Source organism: Manis pentadactyla, chromosome 4, assembly GCF_030020395.1.
Source record: "Manis pentadactyla isolate mManPen7 chromosome 4, mManPen7.hap1, whole genome shotgun sequence".
In the NCBI taxonomy this organism is placed as follows: Eukaryota; Metazoa; Chordata; class Mammalia; order Pholidota; family Manidae; genus Manis; species Manis pentadactyla.
The window spans coordinates 138,666,706-138,693,621 of record NC_080022.1 but is presented as its reverse complement, the minus strand read 5'-3'; the positions used below and the strand labels follow the sequence as shown (position 1 = coordinate 138,693,621).

Sequence of the window (26,916 nt, the reverse complement as noted above, 5' to 3'; positions counted from 1 at the left end):
CGAGGACTGCTGTCGCAAAGGGCGTCGTGGAGCGGACTCTACCAGCTGTCGTGAGACAGGTAGTCGAGGACAGTCTCAGCGAAAGGCGAGACCTGAGTTCCAAGAGGGCGAGTCTTTCCTAATGTCTGCGTCATCCCGTAACCTCCTTTGCCACCATCTTTTTTGGGGCGAGCAACCTGCAAGTCAAGAAAGTCTCTTGCTGTTTACTTTGTCGGTATCCCTCCACGTTCACTAGCTATGGTGGAGAAAGTACGGAAAGAGTCGGAGCCAGGGAGGGAACTTTACGCCGAAGACTTCTTTCTTTCAGCCCTTCGTTGTCTTCTTAGTGCCGGGCAGACGAGGGAGAGAGAACGTCGCGCCAGTGACGTCGCGGCCTGTATCTCCGCCATCTTAGCTGTGGACGGAGAGGCGGCAACTTTAGAAAAGCGGAGGGGTTGCGACCGTGTAAATGCTGAGGCTGGGAGGGCGTGGGCTCTGGCTGGGCCTGATCGCGGCGGCGGCGGCGGCGGCGGCAATGGCTGCACAGCTGATGGGCTGGTGGCAACCCCGCGTTGGCTTTCGCCTTTTCATACCCGAGGAGCTGGCCCGCTACCGCGGCGGCCCTGGGGATCCGGGCCTCTACTTGGTCTTGCTGGGCCGCGTCTACGATGTGTCCTCTGGCCGGAAGCACTACGAGCCTGGGGCCCACTATAGCGGCTTCTCAGGTATTCCAGGCAGCTCACGCCTTTTCCCACTCTGACGCGGGCCGGTAGCCTCTGGAGAGAGTACTTCGTTCTTTAATCTATTCATCTGCTTTTTTTCTCCGTGCATTTATGAGTCAGACCAGCGTGGGGGCCGGGCCCTGCTGCATGCTCCTTCTGATGTGTTTGATGCGGTTGCGACCCTGACCAACTGTTATCGGCCTCTACGGTCCCTACCGTTTCCCACTGCTCTTCTTAACTTAGGCCTCCTGTCTCTTGTTAGTTACCCGTTACCCACTGGCAGAAACCCCTGGAGACCCGCTTTGTGCCACACTGAGTGGCTGTTAGGGCACAGAGATGAATGAGACCCTGTCCCTGATCAGAAACAGAAGCACTGTCAGAGAATGAATTAAGTTCAGTTGGTGTTGCCAAGCTCCAACAGTCCAGCAGTGGAAGGGGCTTATCCAGGGCTACACTGTTGAGTTAGAGCTGAGACTGGAATCAAGGATTTTATTTACCTGTCAGTTGAGGGCATTTTTGATGCAGTATTCTGCCACACTCTGATGCAGCTGTCATGGCACAAATGTGAGCATAAAACCCTCTATTTCTGGGGTGATTTTTCTTTTGCAGCATGCTCTACTCTCTGCTGAGTTCCTTTGTGCCCAGGATTCATTCAGTATCTATATTGACCACTACCATGTGGCCTGCCTTGTGCCAGGTGCTGAGGAATCTGGAGATTATAACATGCTTCCCACCTCAGTCTAGAAGGGAAACAGATAATTTTCATTTACTTGTTAGTCAATATTTTTATTATTTTAAGATATAATTCACTTAAAATCCACCCTTATAAAGTGTACAATTCAGTGTTTTTTGATATAGTCAGTTGTGCAAATATCACCACTAATTCCCAAACATTTTTATCATCCCAAAAAGAAACCCCATGTCCATTAGCAGTCACTCCCCATTCCCTCCTCCTTTCCAACCCCTATCTGTCTTTCTGTCTCAAAAGATTTGCCTATTCTGGGCATTTTATCTAAATGTAATCGTGCATGTGGCTTTTTGTGCCTGGATTCTTTCACTTAGCATAACGTTTTCAAGGTTCTTCCATGGTGTACAGCATGTTTCAGTAGTCCATTCCTTTTTATGTCCCACTAATAGCTCCATTGCATAGATCCACCACATGCCACATTTTGATCATTTATTGTTTGTTGGACATTTGGGTTTCCACTTGTTGCCTATTATGAACACTGTGAACATAGGTATGCAAGTATTTGGGTACACAAACATTTTCAGTTCTCTTGGGTATATACTTTAGGAGTGAAATTGCTGGGTTATATGGTAAGTCTGTGTTTAGTTTTTTGAGAAACTGCCAGATTGTTTCCTGAAGTGATGCCCCATTGTACATTCCCATCATCAATATAGTAGAGTTCCAGTTTCTCCACATCCTCACCAAATTTGTTATGGTCTCTCTTTTCTTTTTTTTTTTTCCACAGCCATTTCAGTGGTTTTGATTATTTGTATTTCCCCATAACTAACGATGTTGAGCATCTTTTCATGTGCTTATTGACCATTTGTACATCTTCCTTGAAGAAATGTCTATTCAGATCATTTGTCCATTTTTCAATTAGGTTGTTTGTCTTTATAGTTGAGTTGTGACAGCTCCTTTTAGATACTGGACTCTTATTAGATAGATGATTTGCAAATATTTTCTCCTGTAAGTTGGCTTTTCACTTTCTTGTTGGTGTCCTTCAATGCACAAAATTTTTACATTTTGATCAAGTCAAATTTATTTTTCCCTTGGTTGCTTGTGCTTTTGTCTTAGTCTAAGAAGCCATTGCCTAAAACAATGTCACAAAGATTTATACCAATGTTTTCTTCAAGAGTTTATAGTTTTGGCTCATTACTCAGGCCATTGATCTATTTTGAGTTAATTTTATATATGGTATGAGATGGGGGTCCCATTTCATTCTCCTCCATGGGGCTATTCAGTTATCTAAGCACCATTTGTTGAAAAGACTATTCGTTTCCTCATTGAATTGTCTTGGCACCCCTATCGAAAATCAAGTGGCTGTAAATGTGTGGGTTTCATTTCATTCAGTTTTTACTGGGAATATACTAAAGATCAGGCACTACCAGACACTGGGAAATCAATCCTAAAGGAGTTTGGTGTGCTCTTTTCCCCTCTCTACAGACTCGTAGAAAAGACAGACATTAAGTAGTTGTCACATAAACAGTTAGGGAATTATTTTTGTGACAAGTGTTAAAAGGAAAACATTTGGTGTTACCAAATGCCCTAACCTAGTGGGGGAGGAGGAAGGAGAGGATGGGAGCCCAGTAGCAAGGCAAGGTTGATGATGGCTGGTACAGGGCCCTGAATGGCCTTTTAAGGGATTTGGAGGTTATCATAGAGCAAAAGGAAGCCACTGAGGATTTTTTTTTTTTTGAGAGGGCATCTCTCATATTTATTGATCAAATGGTTGTTAACAACAATAAAATTCTGTATAGGGGACTCAATGCTCAATGCACAATCATTAATGCACCCCAAGCCTAATTCTCATCAGTCTCCAATCTTCTGAAGCATAACGAACAAGTTCTTACATGGTGAACAAATTCTGCCACTAAGGATTTTTAAGCAAGAGAATGACATCAGTTTGTATTTAAATGATCACTCGAAGTGTTGTATAGAAAACAGGTTAGTGGGGAAAGAGTGTATATAGGGATACCTACTGGGGGTTTACCGTATGATGGCAGCCTAGGCTTGCTTTAGTGGTCAATGGAGAAATGTAGACTGATACAGAAAGTATTTAGGAAGAAACTTTAGGACTTTAGGGACTGATTGGATGCAAGGGATGAAAGGAGGTGTTAAGGACTGCCTTTCAGGATTGAGAGACTGGTTGATATTTACCAAAATAGGGAATACTAGGAGAGACGCAGGTGTTCTGGGGCCAGGAGGCTGCTTACCATTTGTTCAGTGTGGACTGTGAGAAGTATACTCACTGGTCCAAACTCAGTAAGTGGACATGGAGACAAGGAGAACAGCGGAGCGAGGCTTTAATGGTGATCTTGCAACATCAGGTGCCTGGTTAGGAGCCACACCGAGGCAGTTGGAGCAAGTAATCTATTCCCTAGCAGGTGAGTACCTCCTCTGGTTCCTCATTGGCTGAGTACTACAGGGATTACATTCTTTCCCGGATGTCATCTAAGCAAGTTATATGGCTTTCCCTTACATTTGTCTTAATTTTATTGGCTGGTTTAAAATTTATTTCTTTTCCCAAATAGGCTCAGCCTTGTTCCTTATCAGTTTCCACTCCCTCACCCCCAACCCCCGTCCCCACCCCAGCCTGAGCAACTTCCTGGCATGCATTTCAACAAGTGGCTCTTCGTCAGTACCTTACTATTAAAACATTTAAACCTCCTGGTGGGAATAAATCACATTTAGGTTTTATGCTTTTTCTAACGTGGACTTTATGAAATTGTGACGTCTTTAAGACAACTAAGTGATGCTGAGCAGAGAACTGGATATACAGGTGTGGGACTAAAGAGAAGTCTGAGCTAAAGGTACAAATTTAGCCATCTTTGGCATAGAGGTGGTATTTGAAACCACAGAGGTGGATGAGATTGTCAAGTGGAGGGTGTGGATAGTATAGAGGAGGACGTGGACAAAGAATTGATCCCTGAGGTTTGTAGAAGTGAAGTAAAGAGAGGAGATAAACCATGAGGGTAGTGTCACGGAAGCAAAGGGAAGTGATTAGCTGTTAAATGTTGCTGAAAGTAAGTGAAAGAATGTTGTAAATGCCAAAATGTGTGTCCAACATCCAGGAGCACATGTTACAGAGGACGGGGGATTTGTTTTGCTTGGGATTGGGAAGTGGGGCATTTTCCAGACTCTTGAAGTGGTAGACTGCCAATGATTCATAAGTGAACCTACTGGAGCCATCTCTCCTGCAGGCTGAGACGCCTCCAGAGCGTTTGTGACTGGGGACTACTCTGAAGCAGGCCTTGTGGATGATGTATGTGACCTGTCATTTTCTGAGATGCTGACACTTCAAAATTGGCTTTCATTCTATGAGAAGAATTATGAATTTGTTGGTAGGTATTCCACAGGTCACTTCCATTGATTTCATTTAGTTGTAATTTTTTTTAAAGAGCTCGAATTCTTTGGAGATTGAATGAATCCAAGGATATTTGGGGAGCAAATGAGTGAGCTGGTCTTGTTAGAACAGTGTGTGTGTGTGTGTGTGTGTATGTGTGTGTGTGTGCGCGTGCGCGCATGAGGGGATGTGGAAGTGCTTCAGAAGGATTTTAGTTAAAGTCAGAATATATTTGAGTAGATCTGCTATGGATAAGCTGTAGTTCTGGTCCTCATGGGGACTAGACAGGACAACTTGGGTGCAGTTCCTGCTGTTAGTTCACTGTACGCGAGGGCAGCTGTGTTAGGTTCTTTCAGGACATGTCAGAGGATGAAGGCATATTATATGGATACACACTCAAGTGAAGGTAATCAGAAAGCCATCTTGGTCGCCACATGGCCAGGCCTCATGGGAAAATAAGATGTCTTTTGTTGTGTTCTAGACTTAGCATAGGCTCAGGGACCCAGCATGGTGATGACTGTGCTCACAACACAGCTTCTGCAAGTCTTTTTCTCCTCTACTGCTGTTCCCCTCTCTTTGGGTCTCAGGTCTAAAGCCACCTGAACAGGCTGGTCAGCATGCAACAGAGACCTTCTGCAGGAGCAAGTTTTGTGTCAGACCAACCCATAGACCGCAGGCCTGAAACTAGGGCCCTGATCCCCCCCCTTGTTTGTTCTAACAAGCATTCAAAAGGAATGCGCTGTAGTAAGTTCTTTTAAGTGCCGTGCCTTTCTGGTGTGGAGAGACATAACATAAACAAGCAGACTGATCAGACAATTCCAGAGAGGGCTGTGAACAAAACAAAACAAATGTGATATGTGTTTGTGAGGGGGCTGTGGCACCCTCAGAGTAGATGGTCCGGGAGGCCTTAGAGATGATAGATTAGCGGAGACCTGAAAGGTGAGAAGGAGCCAGCCATACTGGGATCTGGGAAAGGAGTATTTAGGCGGAGGGAGCAGTGGTGCCCAAGGCAGGAGCAGCCGAGCACGGTCGGGGACGGAAAGGAAAGCCAGTGTGCTGGAGCACACAGTAGAAGAAGGGAGGGAGTGACGAGAGAAGAGGCCAAGGCAGCAAACAAGTCAGTGGTTATAGAGTCTTGGAGGCAGAGGTAAGAAGTTTGTATTTTATCCACATGCTTTAGGAAGCCATTGAAGGGTTTAAACCAGGCACGGAGGTGACGTGATATGATTCATGCTTTTAAAAGATCACTGCAGCCGCTTTGTGGAGAAAGAGCTGTGGGAAGGCATGAGCCGAAGTAGACCAGCTGGGAGCCTGTTGTATGTGTGGTTTGGATTAGGTGGTAGCAGTGGACATGGCGAGGATGGACAGAGTCGGGGTGTTCATGAAATACTGGACTGACAGGATTTGCTAACGGGTGAGGTGTGAACAAAGGGAAGTGTACATTTGGCTATGAAAGAGGGGTCAGGGAGATCGAAGTCTCCTAATCCAGATAACAAAGGCCAAAGTGGTATAAACTGAGTTGGGAAAGTCAGGACAGGGAGCTGGACCTGAGAGGATGCACTGACTCTGGGGCACACGGAATGTAAGTGCCACTGGCATCTATGCTACTCTGCCCTCCGCGACAGAAGGGGCTGGGTAGGCGTGAAGGCAGGGCTACACAGCTTCCCCTTCTGCTTGCCACACCTCCCTTATGCCTCTCCTGCCCTGTGACAGCTACTGCCTGTGAGGGCCGCTCGCACTTCAGAACTCAGAGATGAAAGTCCCTGCACCTTGGAGAACTGACCACTTGCTGGCTGCTGCCATCGCTTAGAGTCTTAAACATTGTGACAGGGATTTTCAGGTGAAGCCAATTTCCTCTCAGTATGTCCATGGAAGGACTGAGCCAGAAAATAATGGTGGGGGGAGGGCAGAGCCTGCACTTGGGCCAGAGCCCTCACCAGATGCACAGACGTGCCTGTCCTTCGGTGTCCCCGTCTGTGGTGTGAACATGGAGACACTGATTCCTCTCTCATGGGGCTGTTATGGGGGTAACAAAATACTGCTAAAGGCTCACATAGCACCTGACACTGAGTAAATGCTCAGCAAATGACTTATTTATACGGTTGACCATTGAACAACATGGGTTTGAACTGTGCGGGTCCACTTATATGTGGATTTGTTTTAATAAATACAATGGAAAATTTTCCGAAGATTTGCAGGATTTGAAAAATTTTCTCCAGCTTACTTTATTGTAAGAATATAGTATAGAACACAATGGAATATTATTCAGCCATAAAAAGAAGAAATCCTGCCATTTGCAACAACACAGATGGATCTAGAGGGTATTATGCTCAGTGAAATAAGCCAGGCAGAGAAAGACAAACACCATATGATTTCACTTATTTGTGGAATATAAAAACAAAACAGAACAAAAGGAACAAAACAGCACTAGACCCATAGACATTGAGAAGTGACTAGTTACCATGGGGGTGGGGAGTTAGCCAGGTAGGGTTGGGGGGGACTGTTGAACCATGGTGATGTACATTTGATGATAAAAAATATATACATTTTATATGTGTATATATATATATATAATGTATATATATATATATATATATATATTTCAAAATATTTTGCACAGTAATAAACACTGAATAAGTAAAGAATATGGTAGAGAATACATGTAACATACAAACGTGACATACGTGTTAATCAGAGGTTTATCTTATCAATAAAGCTGGTCAAGAGTAGGCTGTTAGTGATTAAGTTTTGGGGAATCAAAAGTTTTAAGCGAATTTTTGACTGGGGAGGAGTGTGGCACTTATAATCCCTGTGTTGTTCAAGGGTCAGCTATAGTTTTGTAAGAAAATAATTCAATTTTGGGAAGAATTGAGCCACAAAAATGTTACCTAATAAGCCGTTCATTTGTCAAACATTTATTGAACACCTCATGTGTACCTTAAGCACTGGTATATTGAAAAAGGAATCACACATGGTTCCACTTATGGGGAATCTGATGCCTGGAAGTGAGATTTTACAACTTCGTCCTGGGGCACTCTACAATTAGAACAGGGATGCTTCTATCTGGAATCTTGTAAGATGCTGAGAGATGTTGGGATGGAAGTCACCACAGGTCCCTCCAATATGGGTTCTTAATAAATAAGCACCCAGCAGGCTACTGTCAAGCCCTGAAATCAGAAACCCGGGAACTTGAGCATTACTACAACCACTTCAGAAGCCTAAGCATCTGTGCATACCCCCTCCCAGTGTTACTCTGATGGTAGCTTTTCTGTTGCCGCAGGAAGGGTGATAGGAAGGTTCTACAGAGAGGATGGGCTGCCTACCCCAGAACTGATGCAGGTAGAAGCTGTGATTGCCGAAGACTTGGAGGCAAGTAAACAGGATCTGAAAGAGAAGCAGAAGTTTCCACCATGCAATGCTGAGTGGAGCTCAAACAAGGGCAGCCGGTTCTGGTGTTCCCAAAAGAGGTAAACAGCCTTCTCTTCTGCTCCTCCCCACCTCTCCCAAATCCAACTTCTGGGTCATCCTGGCTGTTATTCAGTGAAGCCATAAAGTGATTAACCCCAGGGAACTATTTCAAAGTACATGTGCTCTGGCACAGTGATTCTCAACTTTGGCGACATGTAAATCTTCTGGGGAACTTTTTAAATTACCAATGGGGGATGTCACTGCAAACAATTGGATGAAGATACTAGGGTGGAGACCTGGGCATCTTTTTCCTTTTTTTTTTTTTTTTTTTTTTAATAATTATTTTTTATTGAAGGGTAGTTGACACACAGTATTACATTACATGAGTTTCAAGTGTACAACACAGTGGTAGAACATTTATATACATAATTCTAGGTTCCAGCTATCACCCTACCAGGCTGTTACAATATCTTGACTATATTCCTTATGCTATACATTACATCCCGGTTACTAATTTATTTTACCATTGGAAGTCTGTCCTTTTTTTATTTTTATTTATTTATTTATTTATTTTTTGTGAGGGCATCTCTCATATTTATTGATGAAATGGTTGTTAACGACAATAAAATTCTGTATAGGGGAGTCAATGCTCAATGCACAATCATTAATCCACCCCAAGCCTAATTTTTGTCAGTCTCCAATCTTCTGAGGCATAACAAACAAGTTTTTACATGTAGAACAAATTCTTACATAATGAATAAGTTACATAGTGAACAGTACAAGGGCAGTCATCACAGAAACTTTCGGTTTTGCTCATGCATTATGAACTCTAAACAGTCAGTTCAAATATGAATACTCATTTGGTTTTTATACTTGATTTATATGTGGATACCACATTTCTCTCTTTATTATTATTCTTTTTAATAAAATGCTGAAGTGGTAGGTAGATACAAGATAAAGGTAGAAAACATAGTTTAGTGTTGTAAGAGAGCACATGTAGATGATCAGGTGTGTGCCTGTAGACTATGTGTTAATCCAAGCTAGACCAGGGCAATAAAACATCCACGTATGCAGAAGATTTCTCTCAGAACGGGGGGGTGAGGTTCTAAGCCTCACCTCTGTTGATCCCCAATTTCTCACCTGATGGCCCCCCTGCGACTGTGCCTGTCTTAGGTTGTTCCTCCCTTGAGGAATCTTACCCGTCTCTGGCTAACCAGTCATCTTCCGGGGCCATACAGGGAAATGTGAAGTTGGTAAGTGAGAGAGAAGCCTTATTGTTTGAAAAAGTTAGCTTTTTACTTCTTTGCATATTTATGCCCTGTGGCTTCTATGCCCAGCATTTGTCTTGAGGTATCTTTACCACTTGGAAGAATTATGATACTCGGTAAATTTGATATGAGGCACGAATTCTATTTAAGGGTTGTAATTAGGAAGGAAGAAGAAAAGCTATAGAAGTAGCAGGCGGAAGAAAACATGGGAAGATTGATTATTTCTTTGATATATCTTCTTGTAGAGTAACTTCAGCATGTATAGGTTTTAAGCTACTACTTAAATTGCACACACACATTAACATAATAGGAGTATAGTTACATAACCAAAGCATATCTGTAATTACCAGCCATCTGCAGTGAAACCAAGAAAACCAGTTAGGCACCTTAGGCATTTGTGAAAACTTATCTATGATATGGTGGATATTGTCCAACTGAACTTGAACAGTCTGAGAGAAATCAGACAAATTAAAACAACCCATTCCTGGGGACTGTTCACATGCCATATGTTCTTTTAACAGTAAATAGTTTGTAGTTGTAAGACTTTGGAGTGCTACAATTTGCACTTCTCCAAATTCTTGGTTGAGTTCCAACAGTATAGATCCAGTCCAATTTTGTTGTTTTACTGTATGCACAGGCCAGCTTAGATATCTCCTTCCTCATTCCCATGGCAAGTCCAGGAACTGGTGGGATGAGTGCATCTACAGCTGTAGCAGTGCTTGGATCTTTGTTGGGGTTTTTTGATGATCATCTTCTGGCATGAGTCTTCCAGAGAGTGCAGATGTTGGAAGTTCTTTTTCATATCGTATCTTAGTTCATTTTCGGGGTAGCCCAATTAGGCTTTGATCCTCTGTATAAACACAAACAGACCCTTTGCCTACACTTTTATATGCCCTTTATACCCTTGTGTAGAACTCGTTGGAGGTTACCACACAGGAACTGCCCTTTTTTTTTTTTGCTATCACTAATCTACACTTATATGATGAATATTATGTTTACTAGGCTCTCCCCTATACCAGGTCTCCCCTATAAACCCCTTTACAGTCACTGTCCATCAGCATAGCAAAATGTTGTAGAATCACTACTTGCCTTCTCTGTGTTGTACAGCCCTCCCTTTTCTCCTACCCCCCCATGCATGTTAATCTTAATACCCCCCTACTTCTCCCCCCCTTATCCCTCCCTACCCACCCATCCTCCCCAGTCCCTTTCCCTTTGGTACCTGTTAGTCCATTCTTGAGTTCTGTGATTCTGCTGTTTTGTTCCTTCAGTTTTTCCTTTGTTCTTATATTCCACAGATAAGTGAAATCATTTGGTATTTCTCTTTCTCCGCTTGGCTTGTTTCACTGAGCATAATACCCTCCAGCTCCATCCATGTTGCTGCAAATGATTGGATTTGCCCTTTTCTTATGGCTGAGTAGTATTCCATTGTGTATATGTACCACATCTTCTTTATCCATTCATCTATTGATGGACATTTAGGTTGCTTCCAATTCTTGGCTATTGTAAATAGTGCTGCAATAAACATAGGGGTGCATCTGTCTTTCTCAAACTTGATTGCTGCGTTCTTAGGGTAAATTCCTAGGAGTGGAATTCCTGGGTCAAATGGTAAGTCTGTTTTGAGCATTTTGAGGAACCTCCATACTGCTTTCCACAATGGTTGAACTAACTTACATTCCCACCAGCAGTGTAGGAGGGTTCCCCTTTCTCCACAGCCTCGCCAACATTTGTTGTTGTTTGTCTTTTGGATGGCAGCCATCCTTACTGGTGTGAGGTGATACCTCATTGTAGTTTTAATTTGCATTTCTCTGATAATTAGCGATGTGGAGCATCTTTTCATGTGTCTGTTGGCCATCTGTATTTCTTTTTTGGAGAACTGTCTGTTCAGTTCCTCTGCCCATTTTTTAATTGGGTTATTTGTTTTTTGTTTGTTGAGGCGTGAGAGCTCCTTATATATTCTGGACGTCAAGCCTTTATCGGATGTGTCATTTTCAAATATATTCTCCCATACTGTAGGGATCCTTCTTGTTCTATTGATGGTGTCTTTTGCTGTACAGAAGCTTTTCAGCTTAATATAGTCCCACTTACTCATTTTTGCTGTTGTTTTCCTTGCCCGGGGAGATATGTTCAAGAAGAGGTCACTCATGTTTATGTCTAACAGGTTTTTGCCTATGTTTTCTTCCAAGAGTTTAATGGTTTCATGGCTTACATTCAGGTCTTTGATCCATTTTGAGTTTACTTTTGTATATGGGGTTAGACAATGGTCCAGTTTCATTCTCCTACATGTAGCTGTCCAGTTTTGCCAGCACCACCTGTTGAAGAGACTGTCATTTCGCCATTGTATGTCCATGGCTCCTTTATCAAATATTAATTGACCATATATGTCTGGGTTAATGTCTGGATTCTCTAGTCTGTTCCATTGGTCTGTGGCTCTGCTCTTGTGCCAGTACCAAATTGTCTTGATTACTATGGCTTTATAGTAGAGCTTGAAGTTGGGGAGTGAGATCCCCCCTACTTTATTCTTCTTTCTCAGGATTGCTTTGGCTATTCGGGGTCTTTGGTGTTTCCATATGAATTTTTGAATTATTTGTTCCAGTTCATTGAAGAATGTTGCTGGTAGTTTCATAGGGATTGCATCAAATCTGTATATTGCTTTGGGCAGGATGGCCATTTTGACGATATTAATTCTTCCTAGCCACGAGCATGGGATGAGTTTCCATCTGTTAGTGTCCCCTTTAATTTCTCTTAAGAGTGACTTGTAGTTTTCAGAGTATAAGTCTTTCACTTCTTTGGTTAGGTTTATTCCTAGGTATTTTATTTTTTTTGATGCAATTGTGAATGGAGTTGTTTTCCTGATTTCTCTTTCTGTTGGTTCATTGTTAGTATATAGGAAAGCCACAGATTTCTGTGTGTTGATTTTGTATCCTGCAACTTTGCTGTATTCCGATATCAGTTCTAGTAGTTTTGGGGTGGAGTCTTTAGGGTTTTTTATGTACAGTATCATGTCATCTGCAAATAGTGACAGTTTAACTTCTTCTTTACCAATCTGGATTCCTTGTATTTCTTTGTTTTGTCTGATTGCTGTGGCTAGGACCTCCATTACTATGTTAAATAACAGTGGAGAGAGTGGGCATCCCTGTCTAGTTCCCGATCTCAGAGGAAATGCTTTCAGCTTCTCGCTGTTCAATATAATGTTGGCTGTGGGTTTATCATAGATGGCCTTTATTATGTTGAGGTACTTGCCCTCTACTCCCATTTTGCTGAGAGTTTTTAACATGAATGGATGTTGAACTTTGTCAAATGCTTTTTCAGCATCTATGGAGATGATCATGTGGTTTTTGTCTTTCTTTTTGTTGATGTGGTGGATGATGTTGATGGATTTTCGAATGTTGTACCAACCTTGCATCCCTGGGATGAATCCCACTTGGTCATGGTGTATGATCCTTTTGATCTATTTTTGAATTCGGTTTGCTAATATTTTGTTGAGTATTTTTGCATCTACGTTCATCAGGGATATTGGCCTGTAGTTTTCTTTTTTGGTGGGGTCTTTGCCTGGTTTTGGTATTAGGGTGATGTTAGCTTCATAGAATGAGTTTGGGAGTATCCCCTCCTCCTCTATTTTTTGGAAAACTTTAAAGAGAATGGGTATTATGTCTTCCCTGTATGTCTGATAAAATTCCGAGGTAAATCCATCTGGCCCGGGGGTTTTGTTCTTTGGTAATTTTTTGATTACCTCTTCAATTTCGTTGCTGGTAATTGGTCTGTTTAGATTTTCTGTTTCTTCCTGGGTCAATCTTGGAAGGTTATATTTTTCTAGGAAGTTGTCCATTTCTCCTAGGTTTCCCAGCTTGTTAGCATATAGGTTTTCATAGTAGTCTCCAATAATTCTTTGCATTTCCGTGGGGTCCGTCGTGATTTATCCTTTCTCGTTTCTGATACTGTTGATTTGTGTTGACTCTCTTTTCTTCTTAATAAGTCTGGCTAGAGGCTTATCTATTTTGTTTATTTTCTCGAAGAACCAGCTCTTGGTTTCATTGATTTTTGCTATTGTTTTATTCTTCTCAATTTTATTTATTTCTTCTCTGATCTTTATTATGTCCCTCCTTCTGCTGACCTTAGGCCTCATCTGTTCTTCTTTTTCCAATTTCGATAATTGTGACATTAGACCATTCATTTGGGATTGTTCTTCCTTTTTTAAATATGCTTGGATTGCTATATACTTTCCTCTTAAGACTGCTTTTGCTGCGTCCCACAGAAGTTGGGGCTTAGTGTTGTTGTTGTCATTTGTTTCCATATATTGCTGGATCTCCATTTTGATTTGGTCATTGATCCATTGATTATTTAGGAGCGTGTTGTTAAGCCTCCATGTGTTTGTGAGCCTCTTTGCTTTCTTTGTACAGTTTATTTCTAGTTTTATGCCTTTGTGGTCTGAAAAGTTGGTTGGTAGGATTTCAATCTTTTGGAATTTTCTGAGGCTCTTTTTGTGGCCTAGTATGTGGTCTATTCTGGAGAATGTTCCATGTGCACTTGAGAAGAATGTATATCCCGCTGCTTTTGGATGTAGAGTTCTATAGATGTCTATTAGGTCCATCCGCTCTACTGTGTTGTTCAGTGCTTCCGTGTCCTTACTTATTTTCTGCCCAGTGGATCTATCCTTTGGGGTGAGTGGTGTGTTGAAGTCTCCTAGAATGAATGCATTGCAGTGTATATCCCCCTTTAGTTCTGTTAGTATTTGTTTCACATATGCTGGTGCTCCTGTGTTGGGTGCATATATATTTAGAATGGTTATATCCTCTTGTTTGACTGAGCCCTTTATCATTATGTAGTGTCCTTCTTTATCTCTTGTTACTTTCTTTGTTTTGAAGTCTATTTTGTCTGATATTAGTACTGCAACCCCTGCTTTCTTCTCACTGTTGTTTGCTTGAAATATGTTTTTCCATCCCTTGAGTTTTAGTCTGTACATGTCTTTGGGTTTGAGGTGAGTTTCTTGTAAGCAGCATATAGATGGGTCTTGCTTTTTTATCCATTCTGTTACTCTGTGTCTTTTGATTGGTGCATTCAACCCATTAACATTTAGGGTGACTATTGAAAGATATGTACTTATTGCCATTGCAGGCTTTAAATTCGTGGTTACCAAAGGTTCAAGGTTAGCCTCTTTAGTATCTTACTGCCTAACTTAGCTCACTTATTGAGCTGTTATATACACTGTCTGGAGATTCTTTTCTTCTCTCCCTTCTTGTTCCTCCTCCTCGATTCTTCATATGTTGGGTGTTTTGTGCTGTGCTCCTTCTAGGAGTGCTCCCATCTAGAGCAGTCCCTGTAAGATGTTCTGTAGAGGTGGTTTGTGGAAAGCAAATTCCCTCAGCTTTTGTTTGTCTGGGAATTGTTTAATCCCACCATCATATTTGAATGATAGTCGTGCTGGATACAGTATCCTTGGTTCAAGGCCCTTCTGTTTCATTGTATTAAATATATCATGCCATTCTCTTCTGGCCTGTAGGGTTTCTGTTGAGAAATCTGACGTTAGCCTGATGGGTTTTCCTTTATAGGTGACCTTTTTCTCTCTAGCTGCCTTTAACACTCTTTCCTTGTCCTTGATCTTTGCCATTTTAATTATTATGTGTCTTGGTGTTGCCCTTCTTGGATCCTTTCTGTTGGGGGTTCTGTGTATTTCCGTGGTCTGTTTGATTACTTCCTCCCCCAGTGTGGGGAAGTTTTCAGCAATTATTTCTTCTAAGATACTTTCCATCTGTTTTCCTCTCTCTTCTTCTTCTGGGACCCCTATAATACGGATATTGTTCCTTTTAGATTGGTCACACAGTTCTCTTAATATTGTTTCATTCCTGGAGATCCTTTTGTCTCTCTCTATGTCAGCTTCTATGCGTTCCTGTTCTCTGGTTTCAATTCCATCAATGGCCTCTTGCATTCTATCCATTCTGCTTATAAACCCTTCCAGAGTTTGTTTCATTTCTGCGATCTCCTTTCTGGCATCTGTGATCTCTTTCCGGACTTCATCCCATTTTTCTTGCGTATTTCTCTGCATCTCTGTCAGCATGTTTATGATTCTTATTTTGAATTCTTTGTCAGGAAGACTGGTTAGGTCTGTCTCCTTCTCTGGTGTTGTCTCTGTGATCTGTGTCTGCCTGTAGCTTTGCCTTTTCATGGTGATAGGAATAGTCTGCAGAACTGGGACGAGTGACGGCTGGAAGGACTTCCTTTCTTGTTGGTTTGTGGCCCTCCTCTCCTGGGAGAACAGCGGCCTCTAGTGGCTTGTGCTGCGCAGCTGCGCGCAGACAGGGCTTCTGCTTCCTGCCCGGCTGCTATGGAGTTAATCTCCGCTGTTGCTGTGGGTGTGGCCTGGCTCGGGCAGCTACTCCAAAATGGTGGAGTCGCGTTGGAGCAGGAGCTGCTGGGAGGCTATTTATCTCCGTAAGGGGCCTCCCTGCTCCCTGCAGCCCAGGGGTTAGGGTGCCCAGAGACCCCGGATTCCCTACCTCTGGATTAAGTGACCCGCCCTGCCCCTTTAAGACTTCCAAAAAGCACCCGCCAAAACAAAACAACGACCACAAAAAAAAACAAGAAAAAAAATTTTTTTAATTAAAAAAAAAAAAGGTGGTCGTTCGTTTTTCTTTATTCTCCGGTGCCAGCCTCAGGCCTCTGCTCACCGGTCTTTCTGCCCTGTTTCCCTAGTATTGGGGTCCCTGTCCCTTTAAGATTTCCAAAAAGCGCTCGCCAAAACAAAGCAGCAAAAAGTTCAAAAAAAAAAAAAAAATGGTCGCGCGCTTTTCTTATGTCCTCTGTCGCCCAGCCTCCAGTGCCTGCTCACTGTTCTTGCTGCCCTGTTTTCCCAGTATCGAGGGCCCTGCACTCTGGCCCGGATGGCTGGGGCTGGGTGTTCGGCAGCCCTGGGCTCCGTCTCCCTCCCGCTCTGCCTGCTCTTCTCCCGCCGGGAGCTGGGGGGAGGGGCGCTCGGCTCCCGCGGGGCCGGGGCTTGTATCTTACCCCCTTCGCGAGGCGCTGGGTTCTCTCAGGTGCGGATGTGGTCTGGATATTGTCCTGTGTCCTCTGGTCTTTATTCTAGGAAGGGTTGTCTTTGTTATATTTTCATAGGTATGTGTTGTTTTGGGAGGAGATTTCCGCTGCTCTACTCACGCCGCCATCTTCCGCCCCTCTGAGTAAATACCTCTTTTTCCTTTTTAATCCCCTGAAGAGCCTCTGGCCTTGGAATGGAAGGCCCAAGTACTACTTCTTGCTTGCTTTGGCCCATTCATCCACCCAGGGGCCTCAGTTTCCTGTCTGGCAGCACCGCTCATCCCTGCCTGCAGGAGGTAAGGATGCCAGAGGAGGGACAGCCACTTGTGGTGATTCCAACATTCTGGCTTAAAAGCACCACAAATTTTGAGCAATTCCAGGAAGTACAGACTAGACAGGGAAGTCCTTTCCTGTAGGAATAAAGCAAGGTGAGCTAGATTAGGATAGATGCCACAGGGATGATTCCAGGTTCATTTGGGGAAGTTGGAGAAAAAACTTTTTTCCTACTTCATTCATCAGGCCAACTTGGAATTAAATGCAATTTGAGTCCCTCTGATTTCATTTAACTCTGGGAGGGGAAAAAGGAACCCCACCCCTGCCCCAAGGCTCAAAGGCCTCAAAGAGCCAGCTCTCAGTAGGAGGGGCAGGGAAACCCTTCGCGCTTTCTTGACTGAGTTGCTCAGGCTCTGCCTTCCCTGCAGAGCTCTTCCAGACCCACCCAGTGAGTGTGGCCCTGTCCCCATGCCTCAGCCCACTCACATGGATGGACTCGCTTTAGACTGGGAGAAACAAGTCCTGAAGGCAGGGCCTGGGTGTGGAGTGAGGATCCCTGATGATGGGATGCATGGCTGGGAAGGAATGGAGGCGTCCCACTGCCCCGAGAGCCTTGCTCTTGGGGATGCTTCAAGGGGGATAGTTTCTGACTGGGTGGCAGTTTCTCTGACAGCACTGATCCTGGTCCCAGGCACTGGAACTATGTGGGGCATCAATTCCGAGAATCTCTTTTTCCTCTTACACAGTTTTGGGTCCCTGGGAGACCAAATTCAGGACCCTAAGATGAGGTAGGCTCTGCCCAGGATAGGAGGTTGTTCAGATTGTGTTGGGCCAGAGCTTGATCCTTCGTCTCTGAAGCCTGGTGACACCAGGGACAGGGCCTGTGCCAGGGGCCGAACAGTGTGCACCTGCTCCCTCGGCCTCGGGCCTCCCAGAGAAGGCTGGCCTGTCAAAACTTGGATTGTTGCCTCAGTTGCCCACCCTCACCCAAGTGCCCCAGACCCTAAGATCAAGACACATCCCTGCACTGGGATGTGGTGGGCAAGGGAGAGAGATTCAGCGCCAGACACTGCTTTTGAAAACCTCACAGACCACTGGGGCCAGGCCTTTCGCAGGGGCTAGCACCAGTGCAGGGAAGTGGCCTGACCCCCAGCTTCCTGCGCAGGGCAGGGGCACAGTGAAAGCTCGGCAGACTCTGCCCTCAGCTGAGGACGCTGGATGAAGTTCAGAGAGAGCATGAGGGTTCAGGGACTGAGGACTGCACAGCACAGCCTTGGGAGACCGCCAAGGTGGGAGTCTCCCATCTTGCAGAATGGCTTTTACTTTTCACAAGGTCTGACTCATTGCTCCCTCCTCCCCTTCTCAGATTTGTTAGGTCATGTTTTTAAGGAGTCCTCTTACCTTTTGTCCTTAGTGGAGGAGTAAGCAGAGACTGGATCGGCGTCCCCAGAAAGCTGTATAAACCTGGTGCCAAGGAGCCCCACTGCGTGTGTGTGAGAACTGCTGGTTCCCCTAGTGACCAGATGCTGGACAACCCTACACACAGAAATCGTGGGGACTTGGACCACCCCAACTTGGAGGAGTTTGTAGGCTGCCCACGCCTAGCCACCACATGCTCCTTCCCACTCTCAGCCGGTGCCCTGTACACTGATGACCCACAGAGAACCCTGCCTAGAACCTGATCCCTCTGAACAAAGCAGTTACTTAAAGTAAGGATATTGTTCCTCTTTTAAATGCTTAGAATTAAGTGTGGTGTATCTTCAAAGGCAGAAGTCTGCATTTTGAAAAGAAGGTGGTTTCACAGTTCTAATGAGTAGCTGGTTAGCACATCAACAAAGTTTGGACAAGCCTGTAAATGCTGAACAAATAGCCTCACCTCTGGTGGTCCAGCTTGCAGTGCCTCCAGTGGATTGTGTGTCCAAGATCATCTGTGACCCACACTTGGCCAATTTCCCACCCATGCCCTCTTGCATTCTTAGCTTGTTAAGCAGATGGGGGCAGGGAATGTTCCTACTTTCCAGATAAGGAAGTGAAGCCTGGTGCTAAGGCTCGTGGTCTCCCATCTGAGCCTTTGCCTCGCCTCCTTTCCCCAGTGGCCTCAACTCTTATTCTAAACATTCTCTTTTTCTCCTGTGCCATTAATCTCACGAAATAGCTTTGCAGATTCACTGACTAGAAGAAGCCGCCTCCCCTTCACTGGCAGACTCATGGCTCACTGCCCTCGTGGTCGCAGCTCTGCCTCACAAGTGGACTCTGCTCTGGGCTCCTTTTGCCACACCAGGGGCTTTCTTACCTGCCCCTCCTGTCCTATTAGCCTCTCCCCACCTTCTGGCTTCTCCCTCTCAGTGCGCATTCAACAGCTCACGGACCTCCCATCATAAATGAAACACTCTGCCTAATGCCATATTCTCTCACCCCAGACCTGCTTCTCATGACAGTTAAGCTTTTTGGAAAAGCTACCTGTCCTCACCATCTTTGCTCCTCAGCTTCCATTTGCTGTGTGACAGTTGCCCTTCTCTGCCCAAAGGCAGGATAAATTCTGTAACGGCAAATGCCATGGCCACATTCCATTCTTAACTTTCCTGCACCTGTCACATTTGAGGGCCTCCGTGAAGCCTCCCTTGGCTTTTCCCTGATTTCCCTGCCTCTGCTTCTCCATGAGTCCTTCCCACCAGCTCTTCTCACTCTTACTTCAGCTGCCAGTTCTCCTGCCAGCTCCGTATCCAGGCCAGGCTTTCCTGAGCATTTCTGTAGCACCTCAGACTCCACTTTGCCGCCATTCAGTGATTTCCCTTGTGATCCTTCCCGTTTCATCACCATCTGCACCCAGTTATGCCAAGTACGAATCCTGGCAGTCACCCACAGCACCTTCCCCTCCTCCCTGCCCATCTCTGAGGGCAGTTCTGCCTCCTCGCTTCACTGCCTCCCCATCCTGTCTCTTCTCCCAGCTCCCCTCCTCTGGCTGAGGCTGTCCTCCTCTGATGACTACAGGGGCCTGAGTTGCCCTCCCTGCAGCCCTTCCTCCACACCACTGTGGTTTTCCTGATAGGAGGGCCTTTTCCCTTTACACCACCTCAGTGACTCTGTAAGTGCTGAACTTCTCAGCGGCGTAGCACTCAAGGACCACAAGGCCCGTCAGTGGCCCGTCTCCTCTCAGCCTGTCCACTGCCACCTTCCTCGCGCACTGCTCCCTGCAGCCTCCAGTGCACTGCACTCTGCCCACAGTGCCTCCCCTGAGGCTTCCCTGTCCACTGAATGACACCTCTCCTTCTGTTCAATTCGTCCACCTCTGATCTCTTCAAAACCTGGCTCAACCAGCCCCTCTTGGCAGCCTCCATTAACGTGATACACATTCCCCGAGGTTCCTGTGTGTGCATTTCTGCAGTGACAAATGCCAGTGTCCTGTACCCACAGATTTCCTATCAGCCTCTTGCACTGAACTGTGGACTTTGACAGGGACCAGCTTGGCTGTGTACCCCACATGCACAGTACCCAGCATTGCTAAGTATGCAGTTAGTTCTCCTATTTTGGACATGAAGCAGCCAAGGCCCAAAGAACTTAAGGCCCCAGAGCAATGGAGCTGAGTCTAGAACTCGAGGTTCCCTTCCCGATTTGGTGGTATTTGCACTCCTCCATAGTTCAGGGTGTCTCTGCCCTTGCCGGGGCAGGAGCAAACAGGAGGAGAGCTGAGACCGGGGCCTTATCCCGAGTGCCACAGCCTTCTCGCCCAGTGCCTGGAGTGCCCCTGGAAACTGGATGCAGCCCTCAACTCCAGGCTTGGTTCTCCTTAGTCACCCAGCTGGTTCTCCTTAGTCACCCAGCAAGGACTTAGCAAGCACCTTTGTGCCATGGGGCAAGGGATGGGAGGGGGTGAGGCTCCTGACCGCAAGGAGCTGACAGAATAGAGAGTAACCCCCTGGTTAAAGTGCCCAGATGCAACTCCTGGGGAAGGACTGCAGGGACAATATGGAGCCAGGCCCAGAGATAGACCCTTCCAAAACCAGCTGGAGAGAAGGCACGCTCAGTCTTCGCTGCCAAGGATGGCCTGGGGGGCACTCAGAGGCGCCTAACCTCTGACCCAGGCAAGACCGCCGATCCTAGACTGCAGCATGCTCGGCCAGCCTCAGCAGGCTGCCCACCACCACCTTGCTCAGTGACTCTGCCTTTTGGACGCCAACCACCTACTTTACAGTAAAGAGCCTCCTCACATCAGGGCACTGGGTGAATCTTCAGGGGATTCCACAGGAGTCAGTTGTCATTTTAATGGTCCAAAGGGCTCAGCCATGAAAAGCTAGTGGTTACTGGAGAAATATCTCTCCTTCCTCTCCAGTAGAGGTGGCCATGGGCAAAATGATGCCCACGAGGTAAGCAGGCAGGCCCAGTCCCTCCCTGATGGGAGCCACGGAAAGTCTACTCAGGCAGTTAAGACTTGCTGGTAGCGGGCAATGGAGAAAATTAATACATGTTGGGCAGCTATGTAGTCAGACCCTGTACTGCTGAATAGGGAGCTTTCTATCTGTTCTCTTTCATGGTCCAGAAGAGAGGCATGAATACCTGCCTACACACGTCTAGTGGCCAAAGGGGCCATTGCATGGCACACTAAGCTGCTCACTTACAACAGGCTAAGGGCAACTGTATCTGGCCTTTTAATCCTGCCATTCCAGTTTTCTATAAATGCAGAACTAAGAGTAAAGAGCCAGAGATTTGGGGTCACAGCTCAGCTACTGCACTGACTGTACAGCAAAGGGAGCTCTGTCAAACTGTCACCCCATCCCTTGTTTGCTCAACTCCAAACTGATCTGAAAGACAAGACCCCGTGGACAGGTTGGGGCTATGGCTCTTCAGAAATAGCCCCTCAGAGAGGAGGATGATCCTGGGAAGAACCCCCACCTTCCAGAGCACTTCCTACTGCCAGAACCCCCAGATTTCTGCAAGTAGGCAGCAGACATTGCTCCTGCCAGCCCTCACGGAGGCGGCTCTGGGCATGCACGCCAGGATCTGCACTTGCACCAGAAGACACCTTACTCATCACCTTCCTCAAGGCAACCCAGGGAGTGAGGGAGGCCCACAGCTACTTCCAGTTTACATGTAGAGAAGCCAAGGCTCGGGTTCTCTGAAAACCCCAATATCATCAGCTCATCAGTGACAAAGCAGAACCAAAACGCAGCGCTCTTCTCTGGCTGGGCAAGAATGTGTGGACTTGTGTGTGCACCTGGTTCCTGTTTACACATGTATTGTGACATAATATGGCCAGTATTCACCTCAAGGACGGCTATTAGGATTACTTGGGATTGTTATATGGAAGCACTAGAGAGTGCCTATTATATGAGAAATGCCACCAGAGAATGAGATCTATCACCACAGCCAGTCTGAACTATGGGTAATGAAGGTGGAAAACAAGAGGAACGTGTTAGCTCAATGTAGTGTGAGGGCCCAGTGAGTTGCTGGGTTGGTATGGTTTGTACAGGGCCCTTATGGAGCACTAGACTGTCATTCACAGGTCCCTAAACCTCCCTTAGCGTGACACCCACAGCGCCAGTCCTCCCTTCAGACCCACGGCAGCCAGCAGAAACCTCACTGGGGGGGACCCTCTGGAGTTGCTCCTAAATAAGGGTCTTAGGGAATTTCCAGGGTCCTTTGGAGAGCTCTTCAGTGGGGCGCCATGAGCTCAAGTCTGGGCCAAGAGCACAGTAAATCCAGGCAGCTGCTATTTCGCCTAAAATAGCTACTTTCTGACTGCTGTCAACAAAGTGTTCCTGAAGTGTTGGGAATTCAAACTTTTGTAGAGCATAGCTGTTGAAGAAATCTATTCACATGTCAGCAGTTTTTAAAACTCTGTTTGCACAAACAAAATAAAAATGGATTGACAAACACAGGGAATAGACTGATGGTTGCCATAGGGAGGAGGGATGGAGGGTGGTGAAATTGGGGAAGGGGAAGAAATTTAGTATATTAGATTTAGATACCTTGATCTGGGTCATGGCTGCATGAGAGTATACACATGTCAGAATTCATCAAGCAGTACACTAAGATCTGAGCATTTTATTATACCTCAAAAAAATTGTTTTTAATACTTATTGGTACTTCTGCATTAAAAGTAACTATAAAAGTCTTATTAAAGTTTCCACTTTAAATGCACAATTTTACATTTTATTATAAGGAATTGTTACAGAAAATGCAAATGCCAATATTTGAAAACTACTTTCCATTACACAGACTCCAAAGAAACAATGCTGCTATGTAAGCACGCGCCATGGTCCTATTTGATGCCGTCATCCCACAGTGAGCACCAGCTGCATGGCCTGGAAGCCAAGGTGATCAACCCAAATGTGTGCCTGCAGTTTCTGCCCAGCTACTGCCCTCCCCCTTGGTTCACTGGCATGTCCACATACACCTACCTCCACATACCTGCCAAGGACAAGTTGTTAACTCGACTCCCTAGCTACAGAAAGCCAGTGTTGTCAGTTGTAACCCACTGATACATTATTTATGCCACACAAAAAAAGGAACTGTACAGGCAATGATCTTCCAAAGAAAGTCTTTAAGGCATCTATGATAACTTCTGGGAATTCAGTAAGTGTTTAGTTTGTATCTTGTCAAACAATCAGCTGCTCACTAAATTACTTCCACAGAATGAGAATGTGGTTTCCAAACCCCTACAGAAAGTTCCTCTGCTTTCTCCTCTCCTCAGATGGGTGTGGGGAGCTTTGATGCTTCACATTAGGGGTGGCTGTGCTTGCCAGTCCCATGCCTCCTTCTGTGGCTTGTCCAGAGGGAAGCAATCCCAGGTCCAGGAAGCAAGCTTTTTTCAGGAGCAACTTCACAGTCTCAACCTGCCAAGCTCCAAGCGGGTCTGTCATGGAAGCGGTACATTTACTTACCCACGCTCCTGTCACCTGGGGAGTAGTTTGCCTATCAGGTCGAAGCACTTACACAGTTCAGTAGTGTTCTTTTTCTCCAGATAAAAGAAGCCTAGATGGAGATCAAGGCTCTCCCGCCTCCCAAGACTTTCCCTTCACTTCGTGCCTACAAAGATTAGCACAATACCGTTCAAGACACCAGGGGGGACATGAACTAGGAGTGGTAGTGGACCCACAGCATGTTGAGCCCCATGCAGGGACCCACTCGGGGAGAAGAGTGAGGAAGCTGAACAGGGTGGTCAGAAGTGACTCAGGGCTCTGAGGTAGAGGACTAACAGTCACACAGACCCCACTCCTGGAGAGAATACGGCAGGCAAACTGAGCAGCCGGATCCAGCCTCAACTAAACTGGTAACTGGGGGTTGACTGCACAGGCAATGAGCTCCAAGTGGAACGTACATCTTCTAATGCATCATTCAGTGAGACATCACTAAAATGAAAACTGAAAATCAAAACTCCTAAGTGTAGGCACTTAAGTTTGTGGGAAATTCCTGTGTTAGAGATAATAGTAAGTTCAGTTTAGCCATTTGATTTATATATAGCACGTGGTTTGTACCTTTGTCTTAAAAAAAAAAAAAGACTTAGGAATACACTGTATAATAAATCTGATGAGAAGCAAGAGGCAGTTTAAAAGCTAGTCAGCATAACAATGTTGACTGATACAGCAAATTATATTTTGTAAGTTTATTCTTCCTGTTCTATTCATTCACAGTTGGCAACTTTCTAAATGAGTAAAATTTCAGTTTTTGCTATTAGTATTTAAGCTATGGATTAAAATTTAACAAGAACAGCTAGACAGTTCTGTAGTCAAGTCTCGACAGCCTGGGGAGTAAGAGCATGTAAAATTCCAGCCAGGGCAGTAGAGGGAGTCTCAGCAGGGAGCCTCCGTTCAGGGAGTCTGCTGGGTGCAGCCCAGCGCACGCAGCATGCTAAGGGGCCTAAGACTGTGGATGGTGTTTTTTCTAGATCTACAAGAGGGCACTCTGAAGCCAATGTAGAAATGTTGCCCCAATCCATGGCTGCTCAGTACCATAACCATCCCTGGACTGTGCTGAGAAAAAGCTTAACTGAACATGTTTTAAGGGTCTTAAAACATGATTTTAAGAGTTTGAGTGCAATTAGAGGTAAGACTGTCACTACAGTTGGAATGGACAGGCAGGGGCAGAACAATGAGCCAAACCTGACTGAACTGCCCTCCTTTCTAAATCATGAAAGCAGAAAAACAGGTATAAAGTACCGATCACCTTGATTCGCAATAATTACCTTAGTTTCCAGTTAAAGAATCAAGCCACCTAATAACTAAGCCCCACTTCCTCATGGCCCCGTTCAGGTCACCAAAACTGGAAACTGACCACGTGCCTCACATGGTTAAGTGTCCGCCAAGACTAGTTGTTTTTCTATAAAAATTCTGTATGAAATGTGCCATAGTCTTTAGGGGATAGGGGAACTCTTCTAGTTAACTGTTTTAAACATTGTGCACAAGCTCATATTAACATAAAAAGCATATATATCTTATAAATCACAGAAATATTTTAAAAAACACTGGTTTATCAGCTTATTTTACACACATATTAGACAACAGAATGTATAAATCTATAGCAACACTGAGGACATACCATATCCAAAGAAACAAAAAAACCAGCTGTTGCAAAAAAATATTTAGTCCCTTTTACACATATACCCACACTTCATTAATGCAAAAAAAATGTAGTGGTTATTAAATGTCTAAAAAAATCCGTATGATTGAGATTATTAATGTCTGAGTATAACTACACACACATATTGTTCATCTCAAGAGTTCTGGTTTTTTTTTAAAGCAGTGGTAGAAGTTTTTCTTTAAATGTGCATTTTGTAAAAACTGGCCAAACCTTTGAAAGAAAAGAAGTTTAACACCTCAGGGTTAATATATGTACTAGCAGCGATGAGGCCCAATGAGCTCTGGGGCCTTGTGCAGCATACAAGCCAGAGCCTTCCGAAAACGGGCACACGCACTCGGCCAGGGCTTTCAGCTGTTGGCTCTTACGGGGCAGGCAAGTTACACAGAATTGGGACCTGGGACCAACAGTGTTCGCTGTAACTGGGGAAGATGTCCATAAGAAGCATTCGTGTCAAGCAGGGGACCTGCCAGACTGAAGCTGGAGACTCTCCTTTTCATTACTTGGCCTGTGTGACTCTCTTGGTCCACTCTGCTGTGGGAGTTTTCCCTTTAAGACAGTGTGAGCTGAGGTCCAGTCAACTGATCATTCAAATCACTGATGCATGGATGTGTGAGGGCATTTTCGAATATGGAACTTTAAACTGGAATCACCAATAATGCAGCTATAAAAAAAGTGCAGCACAAGGCAAGTGCGCTCTCCCACCAGGCCCTGGCGGCAGAGTGGCTGAGGACTCCACAGGCAGGACATGGCAAGATAAGAATATGACAGCTGCCAGATGTCAGGCTGCCAAATGGCACTTCTGACACCTGAGTAGCATGATTACTGGTAAAGCTTTCAGTTGTTAAGGCCACGATTTTCAGCTCTCACCTTTGAACCCTGTTTAAAAAGATTTCATTCACCTTTTTCAAAGGGGTAGCTCACTAAAAATACAGCTTAGCTTTTCAAATAAAACAAAAAAACTTCAGGGCAAGAGGATCCTATAATCTTTATGAAAACACTGTGCAGAAAAGTCCACAGCCACTTCCCCTAGAGTAAAGCCAGCTCTCATGAAGCAGTCAGATGCCAGCTTCCTACTGTCAGGATCTGCCTAATAAGTCCACCCGGTCAGAAACACTGCATGAATGCTGAGATGGACACTCAGCTACTAGAAGAGAAAATGGTTTCTGAAGTGTCCTTGTACGTTGTTAGCAGATTGGGGTCTAATTCCTACCACATTAACCACTTAGGCTAAATAGCCGGGTCAAATGGTGAGACATCTAGTGAACCTGATCACATTCTGACACACCAACAATCATACAGAAAATGTGAAATGGGATCTATCACACCATGGTGCTTAGCTGTTCCAGTCTGTTGCCACAGGAAGACGACTGCCAGCTCCCACTCTGGGGGTGTCAGGCTGGTGAGCAGAGCAGCTGCTGGGGAGGTGACTGGGAACGTGGCCTAGCCCCTCCTGGGGGCTAAGAGACCCCACCCAAAGTCAGGACATCAAAGCAAATGTTGCAAACTCGCACGGGCTTGTTCAGATCAAACTTTATAATGGGAATCTCCTTGGTCGAGCACTTATGGCAAAGAAGACGTCCGCAATGACGA

At 45.1% G+C, this 26,916-nt stretch overlaps 2 protein-coding genes across 6 annotated transcripts in view; one reads left to right on the top strand and one right to left on the bottom strand.

Moving 5' to 3' along the window:
• The first annotated feature begins 6 nt into the window (after window positions 1-6).
• LOC118913262 (neuferricin) lies at window positions 7-23,063 on the top strand. 3 transcript variants are annotated; one of them, XM_036887079.2, is made up of 5 exons: window positions 42-704; window positions 4,629-4,769; window positions 8,052-8,238; window positions 18,164-18,458; window positions 22,966-23,063. In XM_036887079.2, exons 2-4 carry the CDS (start codon window positions 4,715-4,717, stop codon window positions 18,429-18,431), a joined length of 510 nt encoding a protein of 169 aa, XP_036742974.2. In that variant the 5' UTR covers window positions 42-704; window positions 4,629-4,714; the 3' UTR covers window positions 18,432-18,458; window positions 22,966-23,063. The 3 variants fall into 3 exon arrangements, with proteins under 3 accessions (XP_057357001.1, XP_036742974.2, XP_057357002.1); XM_057501019.1 differs by having other exon boundaries at window positions 181-3,812; XM_057501018.1 differs by lacking the exon at window positions 4,629-4,769 and having other exon boundaries at window positions 7-704.
• The window catches only part of ANKFY1 (ankyrin repeat and FYVE domain containing 1), a 97,031-nt gene continuing 92,891 nt past the window's right edge, over window positions 22,777-26,916 (bottom strand). For 2 of the 3 annotated variants that reach the window (XM_036887057.2, XM_036887069.2), the window contains one exon: window positions 22,777-26,916. In XM_036887057.2, the coding sequence (XP_036742952.2) occupies window positions 26,784-26,916 (133 nt within the window). In that variant the 3' untranslated portion in view covers window positions 22,777-26,783. The other variant, XR_005025129.2, reaches the window with a different exon arrangement.

Bases quoted from the DNA above. Each gene is read 5' to 3' on its own strand.
- LOC118913262 (XM_057501018.1), top strand. From the start codon at position 449: ATGCTGAGGCTGGGAGGGCGTGGGCTCTGGCTGGGCCTGATCGCGGCG. The intron at 705-8,051 runs GTATTCCAGGCA...CTGTTGCCGCAG, and splicing joins CCACTATAGCGGCTTCTCAG to GAAGGGTGATAGGAAGGTTC. The intron at 8,239-18,163 runs GTAAACAGCCTT...TTTTGTCCTTAG, and splicing joins TTCTGGTGTTCCCAAAAGAG to TGGAGGAGTAAGCAGAGACT.